The sequence below is a fragment of the Oncorhynchus mykiss genome, chromosome 4 (genome assembly GCF_013265735.2).
Source record: "Oncorhynchus mykiss isolate Arlee chromosome 4, USDA_OmykA_1.1, whole genome shotgun sequence".
Taxonomy (NCBI): domain Eukaryota; kingdom Metazoa; phylum Chordata; class Actinopteri; order Salmoniformes; family Salmonidae; genus Oncorhynchus; species Oncorhynchus mykiss.
The window spans coordinates 4,809,894-4,835,716 of record NC_048568.1 but is presented as its reverse complement, the minus strand read 5'-3'; the positions used below and the strand labels follow the sequence as shown (position 1 = coordinate 4,835,716).

General features: G+C 41.6%; 1 protein-coding gene across 5 annotated transcripts in view; it reads left to right on the top strand.

The window, feature by feature from the left end:
* The window catches only part of LOC110521979 (ankyrin repeat and SOCS box protein 2), a 35,350-nt gene extending 9,953 nt beyond the window's left edge, over positions 1 to 25,397 (top strand). For 2 of the 5 annotated variants that reach the window (XM_021600000.2, XM_021600001.2), the window contains exons 2-10: positions 1,669 to 1,971; positions 4,824 to 4,958; positions 5,894 to 6,063; positions 6,438 to 6,593; positions 6,976 to 7,221; positions 7,355 to 7,526; positions 14,500 to 15,067; positions 21,327 to 21,480; positions 23,880 to 25,396. In XM_021600000.2, the coding sequence (XP_021455675.2) occupies positions 1,676 to 1,971; positions 4,824 to 4,958; positions 5,894 to 6,063; positions 6,438 to 6,593; positions 6,976 to 7,221; positions 7,355 to 7,526; positions 14,500 to 15,067; positions 21,327 to 21,480; positions 23,880 to 24,037 (2,055 nt within the window). In that variant the 5' untranslated portion in view covers positions 1,669 to 1,675 and the 3' untranslated portion in view covers positions 24,038 to 25,396. Of the gene's footprint in view, positions 1 to 1,668; positions 1,972 to 4,823; positions 4,959 to 5,893; positions 6,064 to 6,437; positions 6,594 to 6,975; positions 7,222 to 7,354; positions 7,527 to 14,499; positions 15,068 to 21,326; positions 21,481 to 23,879 lie in introns of all 5 variants that reach the window. The other 3 variants (XM_021599999.2, XM_021600002.2, XM_021600003.2) reach the window with 3 other exon arrangements.
* The last annotated feature ends 426 nt before the right edge of the window (positions 25,398 to 25,823 follow it).

The following is a 25,823-nucleotide window of genomic DNA, read 5'->3' as shown; positions in this document are numbered from 1 at the left end:
TTAATTTATTATAATACATTCAGACCCTTTACTCAGCACGTTGTTGAAGCACCTTTAGCAGCGATTACCGACTCCATTCTTCTTCGGAATGACGCAACAAGCTTAGCACACCTGTATTTGCGGAGTTTCTCCTATTCTTCTCTGCAGATCCTCTCAAGCTCTGTCAGGTTGGATGGGGAGCATTGCTGCACAGCTATTTTCAGGTATCTCCAGAGAAGTTCAATCGGGTTCAAATCCGGGCACTGGCTGAGACACTCAAGGACATTCAGAGACTTGTCCCGAAGCCACTCCAGCGTTGTCTTAGCTGTGTTCTTAGAGTCATTGTCCTGTTGGAAGGTGGACCTTCATATTAGTCTGAAGTCCTGAGCGCTGTGGAGCAGGTTTTCATCAAGCACTTCTCTGTACTTTTCTCCGGTCACCTTTGCCTCGATCTTGACTAGTCACCCAGTCCCTGCCACTGAAAAACATCCCCAAAACATGATGCTGCCACCACCATGCTTCACAGTAGGGATGGTGCAAGGTTTTCTCCAGAAGTGACGCTTGGCATTCAGGACAAAATTGTAAATCTTGGTTTCATCAGACCAGAGAATCTTGTTCTCATGGTCTGAGAGTCTTTAGGTGCCTTTTGCCAAACTCATAGCAGGCTGTCATGTGCCTTTTATTTCGGAGTATCTTCCGTCTGGCCACTCTACCATAAAGGCTTGATTGGTGGAGTGCTGTAGAGATGGTTGTCCTTCTGGAAGGTTCTCCTATGTAACGGTTTTCTTCTGGGGAAAGAGAGGTGGACCAAAATGCAGCGTGGTTAGTTTTGTGCATCTTTAATAAAGATGAAAGTACAACAATCTACAAAACAAGAAACGTTGAAAAAACCAAAACAGTCCTATCTGGTGCCTCAAACACAAAGACAGAAACAATCACCCACAAAACCCAACACAAAACAGGCTACCTAAATATGGTTCCCAATCAGAGACAATGACTAACACCTGCCTCTGATTGAGAACCATATCAGGCCAAACTTGGAAATAGACAAACCAGACACACAACATAGAATGCCCACCCAGCTCACGTCCTGACCAACACTAAAACAAGGAAAACACACACGAACGATGGTCAGAACGTGACATTCTATCTCCACAGAGGAACTCTAGAGCTCTGTCAGAGTGGCTATGGGGTTCTTGGTCACCTCCCTGACTAAGGCCCGTCTCCCCCATTTGCTCAGTTTGGCTGGGCGGCCAGCTTAGGATGAGCATTGGTGGTTCCAAACTTCTTTCATTTAAGAATGTGTGTTCTTGGGGACATTCAAGGCTGCAGAAATGTTTTGATATGCTTCCCCAGAAAACCTTCGGTTTTGATTATCTGGCCACTGTCTACAAATGCTCCGTTTTTGGCATTTGTGGCACGTAACCAAAGCAAGTCAATATCCCTGATAATCACATTTTTGCATGTCATGTCCAAATCATCTACACAATCAGAACCAATATGTATTTTTGCTATTTGGGTAAACTATTCCTTTAATCATGGTCTCTAGATGGACGATATTGTGGCACCCGCAAGGACCAGTCTTGGCCACAACTGGTGTAGGTGCCAAGGAATGGGTCTCAAGATCCAACATGGTGGACATAATCCATAAAGCATCATATGTAACCGTATACTCTCTTTTCTTTCCAGATCCAACATGGCAGTTGCCAGAAAGTCCATGCCTGGCTCCACTATCAGCCCCACTCTGGGGTTTGATGACTACACTCTCTACAGCAACCTGTCAGATGACGAGCTGATGCAGCTGGCTATCGAACGCAGCCTTAGTGATCCCCACAATGCCACTTCACTGGGTGAAGCCAGCAAGACCTCCACAGCTCTAGGCAGAAGAACAGTCCAGTTCAGGGCAAATCCACCCACAACTACACCGAACCCATCAAATCCACCTAGGGAGGACCCAAGCCATAGGCCACCTACTGCCAACCCACCTGACGCGTGTGTACCCGCTGAAAAGACCCTTCATTGTTTTTCATGATCCACTTTGGGTTTTGGGCCCCCATTTATATTAAGTTGGAGGCTACAGATAATTACATGCATTTCAAATTCATTGGCATAATACATGTATTTCTTTTGAACATTTATTTGATTTAACTAGGCAAGTCAGTTAAGAACAAATTCTTATTTACAATGACAGCCTACCAGGGTTAAGGCCTTGTTAAGGGGCAGAACGACAGATTGTCAGCTCAGGGATTCGATCCAGCATCCAGGTTACTGGCCCAACGCTCTGACCACTAGGCTACCTGCCGCCCCGTAGCACTATAACTGTCCTTATTACGTACCTTATCTATAGTTACAGTGTAGAAAATAAAAGCTTTCTCTGATTATTATATGGATCTCGTCAGTAATGTGTGTCTATGTATCACTATACAGACATCTCCTTCAAAACAAATGTAGTATATGTTTCCAGAGTTATACAACCTTTGGTGGGGTTTGGCCATTCGATATGTAGGTTTCAGACTTCATAAGTATGCATGAGTGGCGGTTTCCTCAAATAAATGACTTGACTCGTGCAGTGTTTACTTAATGATGTAGGATATTAATTTGATCACAATTTTTTGGTGAGAATTCCTGCGCTGAAGGAAATGCAAATGAGCTTTGTGATTTACATAAATTCACAGAAAATCCACGCAAACATAGTTATATTAACAGTACTGCACTTTTCATGTAGCCTAATTTTGGCCAGCTAATAGCCTAACCACAATCAAAAACATTGTGGATTAAACATTGAAATCCTCTTGCTGCAGGATTATTTTGCTGCAACAATACCAGTCAAAATAACTTGACTAATAGTGACTCTATAGTTTTTCACAAAAACTTGGTGGTACCAGGGTTTAAAAAATATAACTTATTAGTACCCTGCAACTGTGCATGTTACAGTGCCTTGTGAAAGTATTCGGCCCCCTTGAACTTTGCGACCTTTTGACACATTCCAGGCTTCAAACATAAAGATATAAAACTGTATTTTTTTGTGAAGAATCAACCATAAGTGGGACACAATCATGAAGTGGAACGACATTTATTGGATATTTCAAACTTTTTTAACAAATCAAAAACTGAAAAATTGGGCGTGCAAAATTATTCAGCCCCTTTACTTTCAGTGCAGCAAACTCTCTCCAGAAGTTCAGTGAGGATCTCTGAATGATCCAATGTTGACCTAAATGACTAATGATGATAAATACAATCCACCTGTGTGTAATCAAGTCTCCGTATAAATGCACCTGCACTGTGATAGTCTCAGAGGTCCGTTAAAAGCGCAGAGAGCATCATGAAGAACAAGGAACACACCAGGCAGGTCCGAGATACTGTTGTGAAGAAGTTTAAAGCCGGATTTGGATACAAAAAGATTTCCCAAGCTTTAAACATCCCAAGGAGCACTGTGCAAGCGATAATATTGAAATGGAAGGAGTATCAGACCACTGCAAATCTACCAAGACCTGGCCGTCCCTCTAAACTTTCAGCTCATACAAGGAGAAGACTGATCAGAGATGCAGCCAAGAGGCCCATGATCACTCTGGATGAACTGCAGAGATCTACAGCTGAGGTGGGAGACTCTGTCCATAGGACAACAATCAGTCATATATTGCACAAATCTGGCCTTTATGGAAGAGTGGCAAGAAGAAAGCCATTTCTTAAAGATATCCATAAAAAGTGTTGTTTAAAGTTTGCCACAAGCCACCTGGGAGACACACCAAACATGTGGAAGAAGGTGCTCTGGTCAGATGAAACCAAAATTGAACTTTTTGGCAACAATGCAAAACGTTATGTTTGGCGTAAAAGCAACACAGCTGAACACACCATCCCCACTGTCAAACATGGTGGTGGCAGCATCATGGTTTGGGCCTGCTTTTCTTCAGCAGGGACAGGGAAGATGGTTAAAATTGATGGGAAGATGGATGGAGCCAAATACAGGACCATTCTGGAAGAAAACCTGATGGAGTCTGCAAAAGACCTGAGACTGGGACGGAGATTTGTCTTCCAACAAGACAATGATCCAAAACATAAAGCAAAATCTACAATGGAATGGTTCAAAAATAAACATATCCAGGTGTTAGAATGACCAAGTCAAAGTCCAGACCTGAATCCAATCGAGAATCTGTGGAAAGAACTGAAAACTGCTGTTCACAAATGCTCTCCATCCAACCTCACTGAGCTCGAGCTGTTTTGCAAGGAGGAATGGGAAAAAATTTCAGTCTCTCGATGTGCAAAACTGATAGAGACATACCCCAAGCGACTTACAGCTGTAATCGCAGCAAAAGGTGGCGCTACAAAGTATTAACTTAAGGGGGCTGAATAATTTTGCACGCCCAATTTTTCAGTTTTTGATTTGTTAAAAAAGTTTGAAATATCCAATAAATGTCGTTCCACTTCATGATTGTGTCCCACTTGTTGTTGATTCTTCACAAAAAAATACAGTTTTATATCTTTATGTTTGAAGCCTGAAATGTGGCAAAAGGTCGCAAAGTTCAAGGGGGCCGAATACTTTCGCAAGGCACTGTAGATATCAACTATGCACATACATTAAGCCTACCACTTAGAAATGCTTTCGGAGGAACACTTGAATAGTGGATTGTGATGGTGGACAATTTCTTTAGATGGCTGTACTGTATTCATTGATACAGAGCTTTCCATAGTACGCATGTCAGCAATGAAAGTTGTTTCAGGATTAAAATATTTAACTTTGAAGAAACACAATATACAATTAGATTAGATTATTACTTTCATTTATTTTATGTATACATTTGCATAAAATGTGACTGCCAACTAATTATATCTCACCGTTCCTGTAGCAGGAGAAGGACATGTGAAGAAAGAAGGAAATGTGGAGACATTGTGGTGACTCATTTTGTAACTGGCAATGGAAAGCGCATGCTGGCATATCACAGAGGCGATGGCTCCATTCAGTACGTGCCAGACACAGAAAAGTAAGTGTGTCCTTTCACAGAGGGTTTTTAGCAACATATATTGCCTTCACACCAAGACATGAACACTTCAGTATATGTAATAATGTTTCTATAATATGTGATGACATTTGTTGTACTTTGTACATCATTTTTCCACGTTAAAGAATACAAACCTGTTGGGATACCTGCTGGGATTTCCACCACTTTTCAACCTCATATGCATTATCTCCAGCAACATACCAAAGTGTACATACTGTATGTGAAAACGATGCATTTCTTTTACACTACAGAACAACGAAAAGAAGAACAACAATGTACAACAGCGGTTTTCAAAACCTGCAACGTTTCTAGCCAGGGGAGGACATTTTCCTGCTCACCACGTGACCGCGATTCTCATAGTCTTTGAAAATCACTATATTTAAAAATGTTTTTACTTTTGATGACATCAAATTGCACTTTTTTTATCGCAGATTTTTAATCACAGTGCCATTTTCACGTATATAGACAATGGTTTGGTGTTGGAAATAATAAATGAGGTAGAAAAGTGGTGAAATACACAACTTAAGTAACCAATGTCTTTCCAACACCATAAACCCTAACTAAGGATGTGTGTATTTAATTTTAATCCACTTTCCATAACTCAAAGTTAGCAAATCAATAAAATATTCACTAATTGAATTTGAGAATGTTCTGGATTGTCCCTTTAAAGGACTGCGAGATTCTGGCAATTAAGCCGTTTCTCTACTTAGCCAGAGTCAGATGAACTTGTGGATATCATTTTATGTCTCTATGTGCATTAAGAAGGATGCTAGAGGTAGTTTTGCGAGCCATTGTTAACTAGCATTAGCGCAATGACTGGAAGTCTACAGGTACAGTAGCATATGTTAGCTCTTCTATAGTTTATGTGGGCTAGGGAAAAAGGCAAGTGGATGATGATGGGTATATTTTCCTATTAGGGAACAGGACCCCATTGTGAAAGCCATCCTGAATGGTGATGTGACTACGGTACGAGCTATGGCTAGAAACAGCGGAAATAACATACTGCGGCCTGACAAGTATGGATGGATCCCGCTGCACGAGGCTGCATATTATGGCCAAGACCAGTGTGTCAGAGTTCTTCTTGGGGGTAAATGCAATTTAAAACCCCATAGATGTACTGTACATGTATAGTGAGTGGTTCCTTGTACATTTAGTACAGTCATTCTTTGCATCATTGGTTGTTGTCCTTTTTTGTAAGGCTGGTATCTTTATATTTTATAGTCCCATTTAAGCTGGTACTTACCTGTTATTTACTGGGAAAGTGTGTAGTGGTAACAATTGACATTTTCTAGTCTCATGTTAAAGAATACAAAAGCAGTCCATACCAAATGGTGCACCCATTTTATCAAGTAATTACCAAGTATTTTACCATTTTACCAAGTAAATGCCAGCTAAATAGCAGACTGTAAAATACAGTGTAAAATAAAGTATATCCCAGTGTTCTTCTTTCCACTTTTCAAGCTCAACCTGGTGTGATTAACACGTGCGACCTGAAAGGCCGGACCGCTCTCATCTTGGCAGTGGAAAGCGAAAAGGTGGCCTGTGTAGAGGCACTTCTGGAGATGGGGGCTGACCCAGACCTTGCCAACAAGGAGAGAGAGAGCCCCCTCTACAAAGGTAAAACATTTGCCTTTAAGACCTACTAAGACCTACAATATCTGCCAACCACTTTGTTATTATCCTTTTACTTTAAGCATAGTAAGTCATAGGCTACTGATAGTAAAATAACTTGTTGGGTAGCAAGATCAGAAGACCGTGAAAAAAAAATTAGCTGAAAAACATGTTGAATACATGAAGGGGGAGCACTTGTGAACAAGGGCACACTTCAGGAGAAAGGAGAGGTTATTGGGAGACAGGAATGGCTTGATATAGAAATACAGCTACACCCAAAATCTGCCAATACAGATTGCCTCTCCCAGTATCCTCTCAAGCTGTCTTGAGTACCCCAGAAAATTCTTCCATATAACTCCTGTCTTTTAATCTTTGACATTTTCTTCAGGTTGTGAAATGAACAATGCCGAGATTGTGGCCATGCTTCTGAATCACGGTGCTATGGTGAACAAATACTCCACCCAGGGCTGGACAGCTCTCCTAGAGGCTGTGAGCCGCAACAACGTTGAGATCTGTGAGATGTTAGTCCGGAGCGGGGCTAAGCTCAACCCAACCGACATGTACGGTATCACACCACTTTCTACTGCAGCCCAGAATGGACATGTGGAAACACTTCAATTTCTTATTAAACACGGTATGGGTATGACTTCCCCTGGGAAATAAAGGATGAATTCTGTAGGCCAAATGGCATTACACCGAATTGAGGCTGTAACCATGGATATAACAAAAAACTTTTCTAACTGTACATTGTTCTGAATATGTTCTAGGTGCTGATGTCAATAGCGAGGCAAGTGATGGGTCCACAGCTCTGTATGAGGCGGCTAAGAATGGCCATGAGGACATTGTGGAGATTCTTCTTTCTCAGAAAGCTGTCGCAAACAAAGTGGGAAAGAAAGGACTTCTGCCACTACATATCGCTGCCCAACAAGGAAATGATGGGTAGGTGAAATTAGCTTAAATTGCCTTGAAACATGGTTAGATTACAAATATCCCTGCACAGCACCCTTAACACTAGAACCACTGGGCTTCTTAACCTCCAAGTACTCGCTAAAGAAAGCACTGTTGGTCATCCTCTTTAGCTTACGTATCAGATTCATCTACTGTGTTGTTATTAGTATTAGAGGTGTAACAACATGGCTATACTTGTATTTGTAATCGTATCTGTAAATTGACAGTTGATACTCATGATCAGAAAAAGCTTAAGTGTTTTATTATGCCTAAGTATCTGTGTGCTTCATTCTATAGCTAGAAGACTCTCCAGGAGTGTTCAAATCTCTTCAAGCACGGATCCCGCTATCAAATTCAACAACATCCGGTGAAATCCGAGCGCGCCAAATTCAAAATGCAAAATCGTAATATTAAACATGAATGAAAATACAAGTGTCATACATGATTCTTTAGCTTAGAATCTTGGTAATCGAACCGCGTTGTCCAATTTACAATAGGCTTTACGGCGAAAGCATAGCATTTGATTATCTGAGGACAGCGCCCCACAACAACAAATGTTTTCAAACCAGCACAGGTGTCATAAAATCATAAATAGATATAAAATAAATCACTTACCTTTGAAGATCTTCCTCTGCTTGCAATCCCAACGGTCCCAGCTACACAATGAATGGCCGTTTTGTTCGATAAAGTCCTTCTTTATATCCCAAAAAGTCAGTTTAGTAGGCATCATTGAGTTCAATAATCCACCAGTTCAACATGAAGACAAAGAAGTCCCAAAAGTTACTGGTAAAGTTCATCCAAACAAGTCAAACAACGTTTCTAATTAATCCTCAGGTAGTCTAATATCAAAATAAATGATCATATTTGATACCAAGACTAGTATGTTCAATAGGAAAGGATAATAACGAAGCGCGCGCCCTCGTTCACGAGCGCAAAGAGACCACTTTTGCCTTTGTGCTCCCCTTGGATAAACTACCATTTCTTGTTGGTTTTTCTAAAAACAAGCCTGAAACCATGAATAAAGACTGTTGTCATCTAATGGAAGCCATAGGATCTGCAATCTGGGAGGTGTAAGTCATAGTTTTCAATAGCTTCACATTTGAAATAGCTGGGAGCTAAAAAAAAAAAAAAGAAGGATTTCCCTCAGGTTTTTGCCTGCCATATCAGTTCTGTTATACTCACAGACATAATTTTAACCTCTTAGGTTTAGAAACTTCAGAGTGTTGTCTATCCAATTATAGCAATTATATGCATATCCTAGCTTCTGTGCCTGAGTAACAGGCAGTTTACTTTGGGCACGTCAGACAAGCGGAAATTCAGAAAACTAGACCGTGCGCTAAAAGCTTAAACTAATAACACAAATGATTGTATTTTTCTTGTCTATATTGAATACATAATTTGAACATTCACAGTGTAGGTTGGAAAAAGTATGTCAACCCCTAGGCTAATGACTTCTTCAAAAGCTAATTGGAGTCAGGAGTCAGCAAACCTGGAGTCCAATCAATGAGACGAGATTGGAAATGTTGGTTAGAGCTACCTTTCCCTATAAAAAACACTCACAAAATTTGAGTTTGCTATTCACAAGAAGCATTGCCTGATGTGAACCATGCCTCGAACAAAATACATCTCAGAAGAACTACGATTAAGAAATGTTGACTTGCATAAAGCTGGAAAGGGTTACAGAAGTATCACTAAAAGCCTTGATGTTCATCAGTCCACAGTAAGACAAAATGTCTGTAAATGGAGTTCAGCACTCTCCCTAGGAGTGGCCGTCTTGCAAAGATGACTGCAAGAGCACAGCGCAGAATGCTCAGTGAGGTTAAGAAAAATCCTAGAGCATCAGCTAAAGACTTACAGAAATCTCTGGAAAATGCTAACATCTCTTTTGACGAGTCTATGATACGTCAAACATTAAACAAGAATAGTGTTCATGGGCGGACACCACAGATGAAACCACCACTGTCCAAAAAAAACCTTGCTGCCCATCTGAAGTTTGCAAAAGTGCACCTGGATGTTTCTCAGCCCTACTGGCAAAATAGTCTGTGGACAGATGAAACTGCAGTTGAGTTGTTTGGAAGGAACATACAACACTATGTGTGGAGAAAAAAAGGCACAGCACACCAACATCAAAACCTCATCCTAAATGTAAATCATGGTGGAGGGAGCATCATGATTTGGGGCTGCTTCAGGGCCTGGACAGCTTGCTGTCTTCGACGGAAAAATGAATTCCCAAGTTTATCAAGACATTTTGCAGGAGAATGTTAGACTATCTATCCACCAATTGAAGCTCAATGGAAGTTGGGCGATGCAACAGGACAATGACCCAAGATGGAGCCTGAGAAGCTGTCTATAAATCAACAACAGAATGGCGTCAACAGAAGAAAATACTCCTTCTGGAGTGGCCCAGTCAGAGTCCTGACCTCAATCCGATTGAGATGCTGTGACATGACCTCGAGAACAGTTCACGCCAGACATCCCAAAGAATATAGCTTTACTGAAACAGTTTTGTAAAGAGGAATGGTCCAAAATTCTTCTTTACCATTGCATGTCTGATCCACAACTACAGAAAACTTTGCTTGAGGTTATTGCTGCCAAAGGAGGGTCAACCGTTATTAAATCCAAGTGTTCACATACTTTTCCCAACCTGCACTGTGAATGTTTACACATTGTGCTCAGCAAAGACCTGAAAACGTATAATTGTTTGTGTGATATTAGTTTAAGCAGACTGTGTTTGTTGTGACCAAGATGAAGTTCAGATCAAATGTTATGACCAATTTATGCAGAAATCCAGGTATTTCCAAAGGGTTCACTTTTTCTTGCCACTGTAAGTGCTGCCTGTCTTCCCAGTGGTCTACTTGGTGTGTGAACTGCTGCCTTCTCATAATTTGCAGGTAGTTGTTGACACATTAACTAGGATCAAGGGGCAGGATAATTTGCGACTTGTTTTGGTAATCAGTGGCTGTACTGAAGGGAGAGTGGTTTCATCTCTTTTCTGAGTGCATATAACCAGCTTCTCATGCTCCCTCTCAGTGTGCTTCATTCAATAGCTAGAGAACTCCTGATATCTCCATGAGTGAAAAGTAAACATTTTTTGTCCTTATTTGTTGTCTAGTACTGTCTTTTTGCTAGCTAGGGCCATCTACTTTAATTGCTGCCTGTTTTCCCAATGGCCTACTTGGTGTGTGAACTGCTGATTGCTAATTATTTGCAGATAGTTGTTAACACATCAACCAGGATCAAAAGGCAAGGCAATTTTGTGACTTGTTTTGGTAATCACTGGCTCTATTGTAGGGGGGGTGGTTTCACCTCTCCTAGGCAATCAGCATTTAGTACAGGGAGGTGTGCTCTCCACCTCTGCTAGGCAATCAGTAGTTAGTGTTAGTTTTTCAGTCTCCTCTGGCTTCTCAGTGGCAGCTGTAAGCGGTGGTCATGTCAGTGGCGGTCGTGTTGCAAAACAAAGACCGCTCTGACAAGTTATTCGAGGAAGGCTCCACACCACTCTCACTTGAGTATCTTACCTATATATTTACAGATTGTCATTTTTCCCTTTTGTAGCTTTGTCAACTATTTGTTTTCTATACCTGTTTGCCTGTAGGATTTACAGACGCTCCTCATCCGTTGGCTGCAACCCTTCCAATTTAGTTTACCCTGAGCGCACAACCGATGTGGAATTCCGCTGGGTCTCTGGCAGCGTTTGGAACTGCCATTCCATGATCAAAAACGGCGAGTTCATCTTAGTCTATGCTGCCCTTCAGTCCCTCGACTTTTGACCCCGATGGAGACATGGATCACCCCAGAGAACACTGCTACTCCAGCTTCTCTTTCTTCATCTATGTTTTCTCTCATTGTCCAAGAGCACCTGGTCGTCGTGATGGTGGCAAAGGTCTACTCATTTCTCCTAAGTGGAGATTTTCTTTTCTCCCTCTCTCACCTGTCCATCTCCTCATTTGAATTCCATGCTGTCCCTGTCTCTTGCCCACTCAAGCTTAACATTGTCATCTATCGCCCACCTGGTGCCCTTGGAGAGTTCCTCAATAAGCTTGACGCCTTGATAGGCTAATTTCCTGAAGACGGCTCACCTGTCTGCGTACTTGGCGACTTCAACTTCCCGATGTCTGTCTTCAGAAAGCTGATGGGATCCTCCTCTTTATAATAGAGGCCATCACTTTGTTTTCTCACGCAATTGCATGGCCTATAGGAATGTTGCGCAACATGAGCTCATGGGACTCTCATGAAGTGTTTGATTAGATTTTCGATTACATTTGATTTGAGGGACAATAGCGTGCTGAGTACCAAGCAGTTATCAAGTTTGGTAGGCTACCAATGACCATCAGCAGCATCCAAGCTTGGAGATGCCTAATTACTGTGACTAAACGCTCACATGGAATTTGACTGCCTTCATGACTTGTGACCACAGGTGTGGTGGTAATATGGTTACCACAACAGCCCTACCCAAGCTATAGGCTTCTTTAGGGCTGAACCTGCCGTGTTTGTACAATTTGTATAATGTTAAATATTAGCCAACATCAGTAATACTCACATACATTTATTTTAGCATAATTTTGTTAACCTTTTTTTCCTCTCATGTCCTTGTAAATTATTCCTGAGGGACGCTAGCATTAGTAGATCATATTAGGCTAACGTTGTGCAACAATTTGGGACATGTTCACGGCAACTGGACCATTGTCATACAGTTCCATGATTTGTGAGAATTAGGGTAGATTTATAGGATTATTGTTCAACCTCTATTGTACACTTTTTTTTCTTCCACCTTCCAATATCGTATGGATTGAACTTGAATATGACAACTTTCAGGATGAATCAAACCACTGACTTTGTACTCTTCAATACGCACTGAGTGTACAAAACATTAGGAACACCTGCTATTTCCATGACAAACTCACCAGGTGAAGCTATGATCCCTTATTGATGTCACCTGTTTACCACTTCAATCAGTGTAGATGAAGGTTAGACAGGTTAAAGGAGTTTTAAGCCTTGAAACAATTGAGACATGGATTTTTTTTTTGTCATACATATTTCCTAAATAAATAATATACAAGATCACAATATCTTTAAATCTACCAGTTGGTGCTGAAACAGATTGCTTTCGTTAAATTCACCATATTCTGACCCCGTTCTCAACGTATTCTATTGGTACAGACTCAATGGTTTAATTACATTTATTCAGAGCGAGCAAGGTACATGCCAAAGTGCATTACGCAACTTAATACTGAGAAGTGCGTAGGAAAGTCATGCTTCAGAAAGATATAATTTCCTAAGTCAGGATCGAGCCCTTATGTCTCTTCTTAGTCATACTGTACATGTACTCCCAAAATCTCCTTGACTTCTTTAACAATTTAATGCATTCCAACTGTGCAGTTGAGGCGCTGTCATTGACTATTGAAATGTGAGCTATGAGCATGAGCAGCCCTTCATTGCAAGAAGGCTGTTTTCTTAGAAGTAGAGTCTCCTTTATTACAAATTTAAAAGCATAACTCTGCCAAAAATTAGTCTGATTACAACAAGCGATGCATTTCATTTTGTGGTCAAATTCTGAGTTTTTGCTCCCACAAAGGATACATTCATGTCATGGCCATCTTTGTCATCATGGCCAATAATAATACCATTATTGTACTTTCCCCCACCTTCTTTCTATCCTGTACTCTACCCTACCTCCTAGTTTTCTTTTCTGAATCTACTGACTTCCCTTTCACTTGCACCTTTTCTCCGCACCTCAAAAGAAAAGTTAAAGGGACTCCCAGCCAATGAAAATGCTGCTGTAATCATTCAGTTCGTGGAGCACATGATACGAAATGCTAGTCATGCATAAACATTTGGTCGGACCTGTGACAAACATCCAAGACACACTAAAACCAAGCTGTGAAGAAATTTTATTGTTCCACCTAGAATATGAACCCCTTGCCTTTGTGGTGGGCTTTACTTGTGGAGACTTTGACCCCTTATTCCGGTTGGATGATTCCCGCAATCAGGAGGATCATATCCAGGGAGGGAATTCTCCATCTTGGAATATTCAAATCAAATCAAATTGATTTATATAGCCCTTCTTACATCAGCTAATATCTCAAAGTGCTGTACAGAAACCCAGCCTAAAACCCCAAACAGCAAGCAATGCAGGTGTAGAGGCATCACTTTTCTTCAGAGAAGGAGGTGACTGAAAGTGTTGTTGCTTGGTGCAATAAATAATTTTACAAAATAAAATGCTTTATACCATTATTACAGAGAATCAGACAAATTATGCTACCCCCTGCCTATTGGTTACTTAGCTTATTCAAGCCTGTCTCAAAATACAACACTGCCCCTATAAGACAAAAAAGTTACTGACCTGACTCGCTTTTCAAACATGACTGCACACGTTTTGTACTCTTATAGGAAGCAATTACTCCCGCATTGCTGACTACAAATGATCTATAACTGGGGTAATAACTCACTAACTAGCAAAATATGAATAAAATGTGCACACATGGCTACATGCAGCTCTCGCTTTGATCTCAAAACAAGTGCATCTACTCACGACCACTCATGCTGTAAACGTGGGAGTGCAGTTCAAAATAAATGGCACAGATCCGTATATGTGACCCGATTCAGGAAACTAGGCGTATGTTGTGACTTCACAGGAGAGCTGTTTGAACGTAAAAAATATTGTTTAATCAAAATGCGTTTTTTGGCAGAAATGCCTTCTAGAACATGTGAACTTTCGTGAACCTTAAAATCAAACTTTTATGCCATCTGTAAATACAAATACAATTGTTCAATTACAAGTCTAGTTGGTTTAGCCACAGAAAAAGGAAGTTTGGAGTTTGGATTGGTCTATCATGTCTATAATATTCAGATTTCTGAAAGACGTGGGAACTTTGGGAAAGTTTTAGGGGGAAATTGCAACCCTAGCCCTTAATCCTCAAATCTGGGCACCCCCTAATTCCCCCTGTGTAATTTTCTATTTCAGTATCGTGTCGTTGCTGATCAAAGCCACCAGCAAGTCCAGAGTGAAACGCAGTGGCATCAGTCCCCTCCACCTGGCCGCCGAGTACAATTGGGATGAAGTCCTGGAGGTCCTGATCAAGGCCGGCTACGATGTCAATGCCGTGTTGTCGGAGGAACGCTCCAGGATGTATGAGGACCATCGTAGAACAGCGCTCTACTTCGCCGTCACCAACGGCAACGTGGACACGACCACCATGCTTCTAGAAGCCGGTGCCGACCCAAACCTGGACACATTCAACCCGCTACTTGTGGCCATGAGGCAAGGTAGTATCGAATTGGTCACTTTGCTGGTGGAGCACATGGCCAACGTCAATGCCTACATCCCCACTCACCCCACCTCATTCCCGGCCACCGTCATGTTCAGTATGAAGTATCTGTCCATGCTGAAGTATCTGATGGACAACGGTTGCGATGCCCTCTCCTGTTTTAGTTGCACTTACAGCAGTGGTCCACACCCACCCCTTCAGGAGACCTCTGAGAGAGATGGCTACAATACCGATATGCACAGAAATACCGGGGAACCTGTTCAGGTAAATAGAATAGGATTGAAATGTTTAGTGTGTGCGTGTGTAATATTTTCACATACAGTAGGGTACATTTCTTTAGGGATCCCTTGATAAAGATGAGAATAGAAGACTGTATAAAATAAATGCATACTGAGCTCTCTTGTATGCTTAATTGTATACTAATGCAATTGCTCAGAGAAATGCATTTTGTATAACAAGCAATTTAAAAAACCTCAAAAGGATAGCGGTCAAAATGATTGGATCCCCTGTTTTCAAGACTCCAGCACCCTCCCCTTGCAAACACTGAGCCTTTTTCTCAAATGTTTTATGAGATTGGAGAACACAGAGAGGGGTCGTGAACCATTCCTCCATACAGAAACTTTTCAGATCCCTGATATCCTTCATCTGCGCTTATGGATTGTCCTCTTCCATCCAAACCATAGGGGTTCCACTCAAGAGACTGAGTTGGCCATTGCAAAATGTTTATTTGCAAAAAACATTTATTTGTGGATTTGTATGTGTGCTTGGGGTTATTGTACTGCTGGAATGTCCACTTTTGGCTTCAAATTTCAAAAATGTCCTGGTACTGTTGCGGTCGTCGAAAGAAGTAGACCAAAGTGCAGCGTGGAGAGCGTACATTTATTTTTTTTATTTAAAATGTCGCCAACAAAACAAGAAATTAAAAAACAACCGTGAAGCTCACAGGGCTATAGTGCCACTAACAAAGATAACTACCCACACTGAAAGGAGGGAAAAGGGCTACCGAAGTATGATTCCCAATCAGAGACAACGATAGACAGCTGTCCCTGATTGAGAACCATACCCGGCCAAAACATAGAAATAAAGAAACATAGAAAAACGGATCTCTAAGGTCACCCCAAGGGTGCGTACTCCAGCCACAAAACCTGAACCTATAAGGGAGGGTCTGGGTGGGAATCGATCCACGGTGGCGGCTCTGGTGCGGGACGTAGATCCCGCTCCACCTCTGGCTCACCCAACTTTGGTGGCGCCTCGTCGACAACCCCGGACTGGGGACCCACTCTGCGGGCCCCGGACTGGGGACCCTCGTTGCTAGGCCCGGACTGGGGAAAGGGGAAACATTTAAAGGGGAAACATTTAAATTCAAAGCATTTAAATTCAAAGCCCAGACCCAGTTTTGTTGTGTGTCTTATTTCTTGTTTCACAATAAAAAAATGTATTTTGCATCTTCAAAGTGTGTTGCATGTTTTACAAACCCCCGCAAAAATACACTTTCATTCCAGGTTGTAAGGCAACAAAATAGGAAAAATGCCAAGGGGGGTGAATACTTTCGCAAGCTACTGTATTTAAATATTAGGACAAGCAATGTCAGAGTGGCATTGACTAAATACAGTAGAATAGAATTCAGTATATACATCGAAGTTGAGTAAAGCAGAATGTAAACGTTATTAAAGTGACTAGTGTTCAATTATTAACGTGTCCAGTGATTCTATGTACAGTGGGGAGAACAAGTATTTGATACACTGCCGATTTTGCAGGTTTTCCCACTTACAAAGCATGTAGAGGTCTTTCATTTTTATCATAGGTACACTTCAACTGTGAGAGACGGAATCTAAAACAAAAATCCAGAAAATCACATTGTATGATTTTTAAGTAATAATTTGCATTTTATTGCATGACATAAGGATTTGATCACCTACCAACCAGGAAGAATTCCGGCTCTCACAGACCTGTTAGTTCTTCTTTAAGAAGCCCTCCTGTTCTCCACTCATTACCTGTATAAACTGCACCTGTTTGAACTCGTTACCTGTATAAAAGACACCTGTCCACACACTCAATCAAATCAGACTCCAACCTCTCCACAATGTCCAAGACCAGAGAGCTGTGTAAGGACATCAGGGTTAAATTGTAGACCTGCACAAGGCTGGGATGGGCTACAGGACAATAAGCAAGCAGCTTGGTGAGAAGGCAACAACTGTTGGTGCAATTATTAGAAAATGGAAGAAGTTCAAGATGACGGTCAATCACCCTCGGTCTGGGGCTCCATGCAAGATCTCACCTCAATGATCATGAGGAAGGTGAGGGATCAGCCCAGAACTACACGTCAGGACCTGGTCAATGACCTGAAGAGAGCTTGGACCACAGTCTCAAAGAAAACCATTCGTAACACACTACGGCGTCATGGATTAAAATCCTGCAGCTCACGCAAGGTCCTCCTGCTCAAGCCAGCGCATGTCCAGGCCCATCTGAAGTTTGCCAATAACCATCTGGATGATCCAGAGGAGGAATGGGAGAAGTTCATGTGGTCTGATGAGACAAAATAGAGCTTTTTGGTCTAAACTCCACTCGCCGTGTTTGGAGGAAGAAGAAGGATGAGTACAACCCCAAGAACACCATCCCAACCGTGAAGCATGGAGGTGGAAACATCATTCTTTGGGGATGCTTTTCTGCAAAGGGGACAGGACGACTGCACCATAATGAGGGGAGGGTGGATGGGGCCATGTATCGCAAGATCTTGGCCAACAACCTCCTTCCCTCAGTAAGAGCATTGAAGATGGGTCGTGGCTCGGTCTTCCAGCATGACAACAACCCGAAAAACACAGCCAGGGTAACTAAGGAGTTTCTCCGTAAGAAGCATCTCAAGGTCCTGGAGTGGCCTAGCCAGTCTCCAGACCTGAACCCAATAGAAAGTCTTTGGAGGGAGCTGAAAGTCCGTATTGCCCAGCGACAGAATGATCTGGAGAAGGTCTGTATGGAGGAGTTGGCCAAAATCCCTGCTGCAGTGTGTGCAAACCTGGTCAAGAACTACAGGAAACGTATGATATCTGTAAACAAACAAAGGTTTCTGTACCACATGTTAAGTTCTGCTTTTCTGATGTATCAAATACTTTTGTCATGCAATAAAATGCAAATGAATTACTTAAAAATCATACAATGTGATTTTCTGGATTTTTGTTTTAGATTCTGTCTCTCATAGTTGAAGTGTACCTATGATAAAAATTACAGACCTCTACATGCTTTGTAAGTAGGGAAACCTGCAAAATCGGCAGTGTATCATATGCTTGTTTTCCCCACTGTATATAGGGGAGCAGCATCTAAATTGCAGGGCTGAATAGCCGGGTAGTACCCAGATAGTGATGGATATTTAACAGCCTGATGTCCTTGAGATAGAAGCTGTTTTTCAGTCTCTTTGGCCCAGCTTTGATGCACCTGTACTGACCTTGCCTTCTGGATGATAAGTTGGGTGAACAGGCCTTGGCTCGGATGGTTTATATCCTTGATGATCTTTTTGGCCTTCCTGTGACATCGGGTGTTTGTAGGTTTACTGGAGGGCAGGCAGTGTGATGCATTGGATAGACGTACCACCCTCTGGAGAGCCCTGCGGTTGCGGGCGGTGCAGTTGCCGTCTCAGGCGATGATACAGCCCAACAGGATGCTCTAAATTATTCATCTGTAAAAGTTTCTGAGGGTCTCATGGGCCAATCCGAATTTCTTCAGCCTCCTGAGTTTGAAGAGGCGCTGTTGTACCTTCTTCACCACACTCTCTGTGTGGGTGGACCATTTCAGATTATCATTGATGTGTACGCCGAGAAACTTGAAGCTTTCCACGTTCTCCACTGCTGTCTCTGATGTGGATAGGGGCGTGCTCCACGTGCTGTTTCCTGAAGTGCCCGATCAGCTCCTTAGTTTTGACGTTGAGAGTGTGGTTATTTTTCTGGCCCCACTCTGCCAGGGCCCTCACTTCCTCCGTGTAGGCTGTCTCGTCATTGTTGGTAATCAAGCCTACTACTGTTGGTGTAAGGTAGAGGGGACATGATCCTTAATTAGCTAGCCTCTCAAAGCACTTCATGATGACAAGTGAGTGCTATGGGGCGATCGTCATTTAACCTGTCTGCTACCAGTGGGACAGTAGCATCCCACCTTGAAAAACAGCAAGTGAAATTGCAGGACGCAAAATTCAAAACAACAGCAATCCCATAATTAAAAGTCGTTAAACATACAAGTATTATACACCATTTTAAAGATAAACTTCTTGTAAATCCAACCACAGTGTCTGATTTCAAAAAGGCTTTACGGCAAAAGCACTCCATCTGATTATGTTAGGTCAGTGCCTAGTCACAGAAAACCATACAGCCATTTTCCAGAAAAAGAGAGAGCTCACAAAAGTCAGAAATAGCGATTAAATTAATCACTAACCTTTGATCTTCATCAGATAGCACTCACAGGACTTCATGTTACACAATAAATGTGTGTTTTGTTCGATAAAGTTAATCTTTATGTCCAAAAACCTCAGTTGAAATTGGTGCGTTATGTACAGTAATTATTGTCTCAAACAAACATCCGGTGAAATTTCAGAGCCACATCAAATTACAAAAATACTCATCATAAATATTGATCTAAGATACAAGTGTTATGCATAGGATTAAAGAAACTTAAACTTAATGCATCCGCTGTGTCAGATTTCAAAAAGGCTTTACGGCAAAAGCACACCATGCGATTATGTTAGGTCAGCGCCTAGCCACAGAGAACCATACAGCCATTTTCCAACCAAAGAGAGGTGGCACAAAAGTCAGAAATAGTGTTAAAATTATTCACTTTCCTTTGATGATCTTCATCTGGTGGCACTCCCAGGTCTCCATGTTAGACAATACATGTTCGTTTTGTTCGATAATGTTCCTCTTTATGTCCAAAAACCTCAGTTTTGTTGGTGCGTTTAGATCAGTAATCCAAAGGCACAATGCGCACTCACAACATCTAGATGAAAAGTTTTTAAAAAGTACATTAAAAGTTAGTAGAAAAATGTCAAACGATGTTTAAAATCAATCCTCAGCTTGTTTTTGTCACAAATTATCAATAATATTTCAACCGGACAAAAGCTTCGCAATAGAAAAGGAGAAACAAGTGGCGCGCTCCTGATCACAAGCTTGGCTCATGTCTGGAAATTTCCATTGTCCCCTCATTGAATGTGATGTATCTCCCTAAATTTTCAGAGTAAAAGCCTGAAACAATGCCTAAAGACTGGCCACATGTAGAGGAAGCCATAGAGATAGTGAACTGGGTCCTAAGTCTTTGTATGGTGGATAGGCTTTCAATGGAAAAACAGCCTTTCAAAATAATAGTACTTCCTGGTTGGATTTTCCTCAGGTTTCTGCCTGCCATATCAGTTATGTTATACTCACAGACATTATTTTAACATTTTTGGAAACTTTAGAGTGTTTTCTATCCAAATCTTTCTCCGTGTAGGCTGTCTCGTCATTGTTGGTAATCAAGCCTACTACTGTTGGTGTAAGGTAGAGGGGACATGATCCTTAACTAGCCTCTCAAAGCACTTCATGATGACAAGTGAGTGCTACGGGCGATCGTCATTTAACCTGTCTGCTACCAGTGGGACGGTAGCATCCCACCTTGAGAATTCTCTTGGGATGTAATACGGTCTTCATTTGATTGAGGTATTCTAGATTGGGTGAACAAAAGGACTTGAGTTTCTGTATGTTATCGCAATCGCACCATGAGTAGGTAATAATGAAGCATAGACCCCCACATTTCTTCTTTCCTGAGTTATTTCTTCCCATCTGCACGATGAACTGAGTATCCAGCTGGCCGACTGGATGGAGACAGTATATCCCCAGAGAGCTATGATTCCATGAAACAGAGTATGTTACAGTCCCTGATGTCTCTCTGGAAGGAGAACCTCGCTCTGAGCTCGTCTACTTTATTGTCCAGAGACTGAATATTAGCGAGTGATTTACTCGGAAGCAATGGAGTGTGTGCCAGCCTCCTGAGTCAGACTAGAAGTCCATTCCGAATACCTCTTCTCCAACAGCAATGACTTCGAGCAGCCTCTGGGATAAGTTTAATTGCCTTGGGGGTACGAACAAAGGATCCAATTAGGGAAAATCTTATTCCTGGTTGTAATGCTGGTGAGTTACCGCCGCTCTTATATCCAAAAGTTGTTTCCGGCTGTATGTAATAATACAACAAAAACATTCTGGGTTAATAAAGTAAGAAATAACACACACACAAAAAAACTGCAAAATTGCTTAGGAGCTAGAAGCAGAGCTACCATGTCTGTCTGGGCCATCTTACTTTCTATACAGGAACCGAGAGCTCCTTTTTCTTTATTTTCCTGTTGAAGTGTCCTTTGGTAAGGAATGTTTTTTTGGATTTACTATGTAACAATGTATAACAACACTGTAATCACCAATGTAACTGTCATGATGTTATGTTAGCACATAGGTATTTGGGACACTTCTTACACTTCTTGTTAAGTGGGAACAATTGCTTTTTGTGTCTCCGTCATTAGTTTTGTGAGATAATCTCTACTCGGGCAATAAGCCGCTGGGCAGGACCCATCATAGACGTACTCCTGGATTACGTTGGCCAGGTGAAACTCTGCTCCAGACTCACTGAACACCTAGATAGCTTCAAGAACTGGGAAGTCATCAAGGAGAAAGCAAGTGAGTGTCCCCGGCTTCCAAACAGACGCACATATGCTCCTAGTGCAGCCTGCCCTGCCTGTCTCTCAGACTCTGACCAGCAGCCTATCCTCCCTATTTATGTTCAGAAAACAAATTGGAAGGACAGAATTGTGGGGGATAGCACTAATCATGTTGATGCAACCTAATAGTCACCCTTAGAATACTTCCAGAGCCAATAATGTCCCCCCATGATGAAAGGGGGTTATGAATGAAAAAGTTTGGGAAGCACTGATCAACCGAATGGTTAGCACAAATCATGGGCAACCACATAATTTGGCCTATTTGTTTATAGTCAGTATTCTGCATCAGTTAGGCACAGCTGATAATGCTTATTGCTAAATAACACACCAGCCTGATAATATGGACCAGTATGTTGTTCGGCTCATTTCTGGAGGATCAAATTATTTTTTAGACAGTGTCAGCATCATTTTATTTTCACTCATTTTGGAGTACAAAAGTCGTTCAATTGTGGTTGGGGATACAGTGTCATTGGAAAGTATTCGGACCCCTGGACTTTTGACACATTTTGTTAGGTTACAGCCTTATTCTAAAATTTATTAATAAGGGGGGGGGGGGGGGGGGGGATTTACACACAAAACCCTACAATGACAAAGCACAAACATGTTTCTTTATTTTTTGCTAATTTATTTAAAAAAAATAACTGTAATATCAGATTGACAGAATTATTCAAATCCTTAACTCAGCACTTTATTGCAGCTCCATTGACAGCCTCAAGTCTTCTTGCGTATGACGTTACAAACCTGGCACACCTGTATTGGGGAGTTTCTCCCATTCTTCTCAGCAGATTCTCTCAAGCTGTCAGGTTGGATGGGGAGCATTGCTGCACAGTTATTTTCAGGTCTCTCCAGAGAAGTTCAATAGGGTTCAAGTCCGGGCTCTGGTTGGGCCACTCAAGAACATTCAGAGACTTGTCCCGAAGCCACTCCTGCGCTGTCTTGGCTATGTTATTAGGGTCATTGTCCTGTTGGTAGGTCAACCTTTGCCCCAGTTTGAGGTTTTCGTCAAGGATCTCTCTGTACTTTGCTCCGTTCACCTTTGCCTCAGTCCTGACTAGTCTGCCAGTCCTAGCCTCTGAAAAACAACCACAGCATGATGCTGCCACCACCATGCTTCACTGTAGGGATATGCCAGGGTACCTCAAGATGTGATGCTTAGCAATCAAGCCAAAGAGTTCAATATTGGTTTCATCAGACCAGAGAATATTGTTTGTCATGGTCTGAGAGTCTTTTAGGTGCCTTTTGGTCAACTCAAAGTGGGCTGTCATGTGCCTTTTACTGAGGAGTGGCTTCCGTCTGGCCACTCGACCATAAAGGCCTTTTCGTGAAGTGCTGCAGAGATGGTTGTCCTTCTGGAAGGTTATCCCTTCTTCACAGAGGAACTCTGGAGCTCTGTCAGAGTGACCATCGGATTCTTGGTCACTTCCCTGACCAAGTCCCTTCTCCCCCTGATTGCTCAGTTTGGCCCAGCTGCCAGCTCTAGGAAGAGTCTTGGTGGTTACAAACTTCTTCCATTTAAGAATGATGGAGGCCACTGTGTTCTTGGGGACATTCAACGCTGCAGACATTTTTTGGTACCCTTTCCCATATCTGTGCCTCGACACAATCCTGTCTCAGAGCTCTACTGACAATTCCTTTGTCCTCATGGCTTGATTTTTTCACTGACTTACACTGTCAACTGTAGGTCCTAATATACACAGGTGTGTGCCTTTCCAAATCATGCCCAATAAATGTAATTTACCACAGGTGGACACCAAGTTGTAGAAACATCTCAAGGATGATCAATGAAAACAGGATGCACCTGAGGTCAATTTCTACTCTAATAGCAAATGTTCTGAATACTCATGTAAATAAGGTATTTCTGTTTTTAATATATTTGCAAAAATATCTCAACATGTTTTCGCTTTGTCGCTATGGGATATTGTGTGTAGATTGCTACGTTTTTTTTTATTTAATCCATTTTAAAACAAAGCTGTAATGTAACAAAATGTGGACAAACTCATGGGGTCTGAATACTTTCCCGAAGACCAAATTATCAGGAATGTTTTGATGTGTTTTCCCTACAAAATTTACCAGAAACAAGCATTTCACAGTTATTTATTTGTTTATATATATTAAATCTCCAGGGGGAGCATGTCCCCAGACCCCCCATGGAAGGGTGTTGACCCCCCCTAATATGCAACACAAAGTTACGCCCTTGGCTGCTGGGGTTACTGCTGTGATGAGGGGGGATGTCATGTACACACGCACACAATGCACTGCCCAAACGGGCACTTATTTGGAGTGACTTGTGCACATGTTATATGTATATATATGTATACAAACATGTACAACCCCATATATGTTGTCATTGTCTTCCAGCGCCACCACGTCCACTGATGCAGCTGTGCAGGCTGAAGATCCGCCAGAAAGTTGGAATCCACAGACTGAGGTGCATCAACAAACTGCCCCTCCCACAACAACTGATCAAGTACCTCAACCATGAAGAGTGCAACCAAGAACAGTTTGGTGAATACTAATGTGTAAAATCATAGTCAAAGTAAGAGACAACAGAGGGAATACAGCACAAAATCGCTTCACATATTCATTGTTTTTAGTGTGATATTTGAGCAATAATATAGAGTAGAGTGCGTTGAACCTAGAGTTCACAATTAAACTTTAAGACCAGACTAAGGTAGACTTACCAAAGTCGGTAAGTGTGTGTACTTGCACTTCACTTCAGACAAACTCCTGACTTCAGAGGATGGATCCATGAATGAAGTTCTTTTGACACCACCATTTCTCTTGCCCTCTAGCATTGGACTGATCTACTACTGTACCACATAACCCAACCTAGTGCATTATTCATGCAATGTACTGTCCATGTTATGATGGCTCACATTTTACAACATATAATAATCTACAATGGTGTCTCTTGGATTGTTGTTCAATTACATTATGACCATTAATTGGATTGTGAATTATCACAAACATCCATGTGGTAGAGGCAGCTGTTTTAATCTTGAAATAGGTCTATAACAAGATATTCTGTATCCATGACTGAACTACATTGGTCAGTATTAAAAACATAGTATGTAATTGCAAAACCTGTCAAGGCAATGGAAACTACTTGCCAACAATGTTGAATGACAGATGAACGCCTTTTCTGTAGAATTCATCACTTGATCTGTAAGACGTGTGGGAATCTGGTTCCACTTCTAGCACAGTGGTCCACTCTGTCCAAACTGAGGAACGCCACAGAAGATGGCTTTGTTAGACTGAGGTGCTATCTTTAGCTCACAGCTCATTTGAACTGTGTAGTGAAAACTCAAAAGCAGAGAGAAGGTGGATCTTTTGAGAAGTATTTCTTAATCTAACCTAAGAAAATATGCGATTTAAAAAATATACATGCATTTTGATTTATTGTTTGTAAATTATGCTCTGTGATTTTCCCCAGTGAATTGTGCAGATGGTTACAGGCTACATTGATATGACATTGCTGCTGTTTGGTGTTACTTGAGTGTAAAAAATATATTTTCAAAGTTCACATTTATATGTATGGACTGTTATGTGCAACATCCTAATTAGGCTGCACTAAAAGTAAATGTAGAGCTTATCATTATTTGAATGACAAGTCATCTTTGAGCTATAATCCATCTATGATGATGCTGCAATTAGCCTTACTCCATCTTCATACACCAAGTTATTGTTGTTTGACTGCACCTGTTTCCCATTTTCCTAAAAATGAAAATTACACCACTTTTCAGCCTCATATTTAGCACAGTTTCTACATTCTGAAGATTAACCCTTGTGTGGGTTAACATTTTCAATGTTTACTAAAAGAAAAATGATAGAATTAATACATTTTCAACCTGAGACTCATTGGCTTTGGCTCATTTTCTGTGAAGAACACATTTTCATTGAGTGCACACTGCATCCCCCTACACATTTATATTACATATGTGGTGTTCGGGTCCACTGGACCCGAGGGTAATAAAAGCGTGCGTGTAGGTGGAAACAAGTAAACATTTTACAAAAAATGGGCCTGCTGGGCCTGCTGTTTCTAAATAGCACCCAGAACTTGGAAACAAGTAAACATTTTACAAAAAATGGGCCTCCTGGGCATTCTGTTTCTAAATAGCACCCAGAACTTGTCTGTCTCCCGCTTTTCTTGCACTCTTTACTACTTTGTAGTGTGTGAAACTACACAATGTCTTGCGGGAAACTGCACAATGTTATTACAATACATTAGTTCGATACATTGTAAAAATGTATTTTCCCACACTCTATCCCAGCCAGGAACAAATTGGGGGAGGGACACAAAAC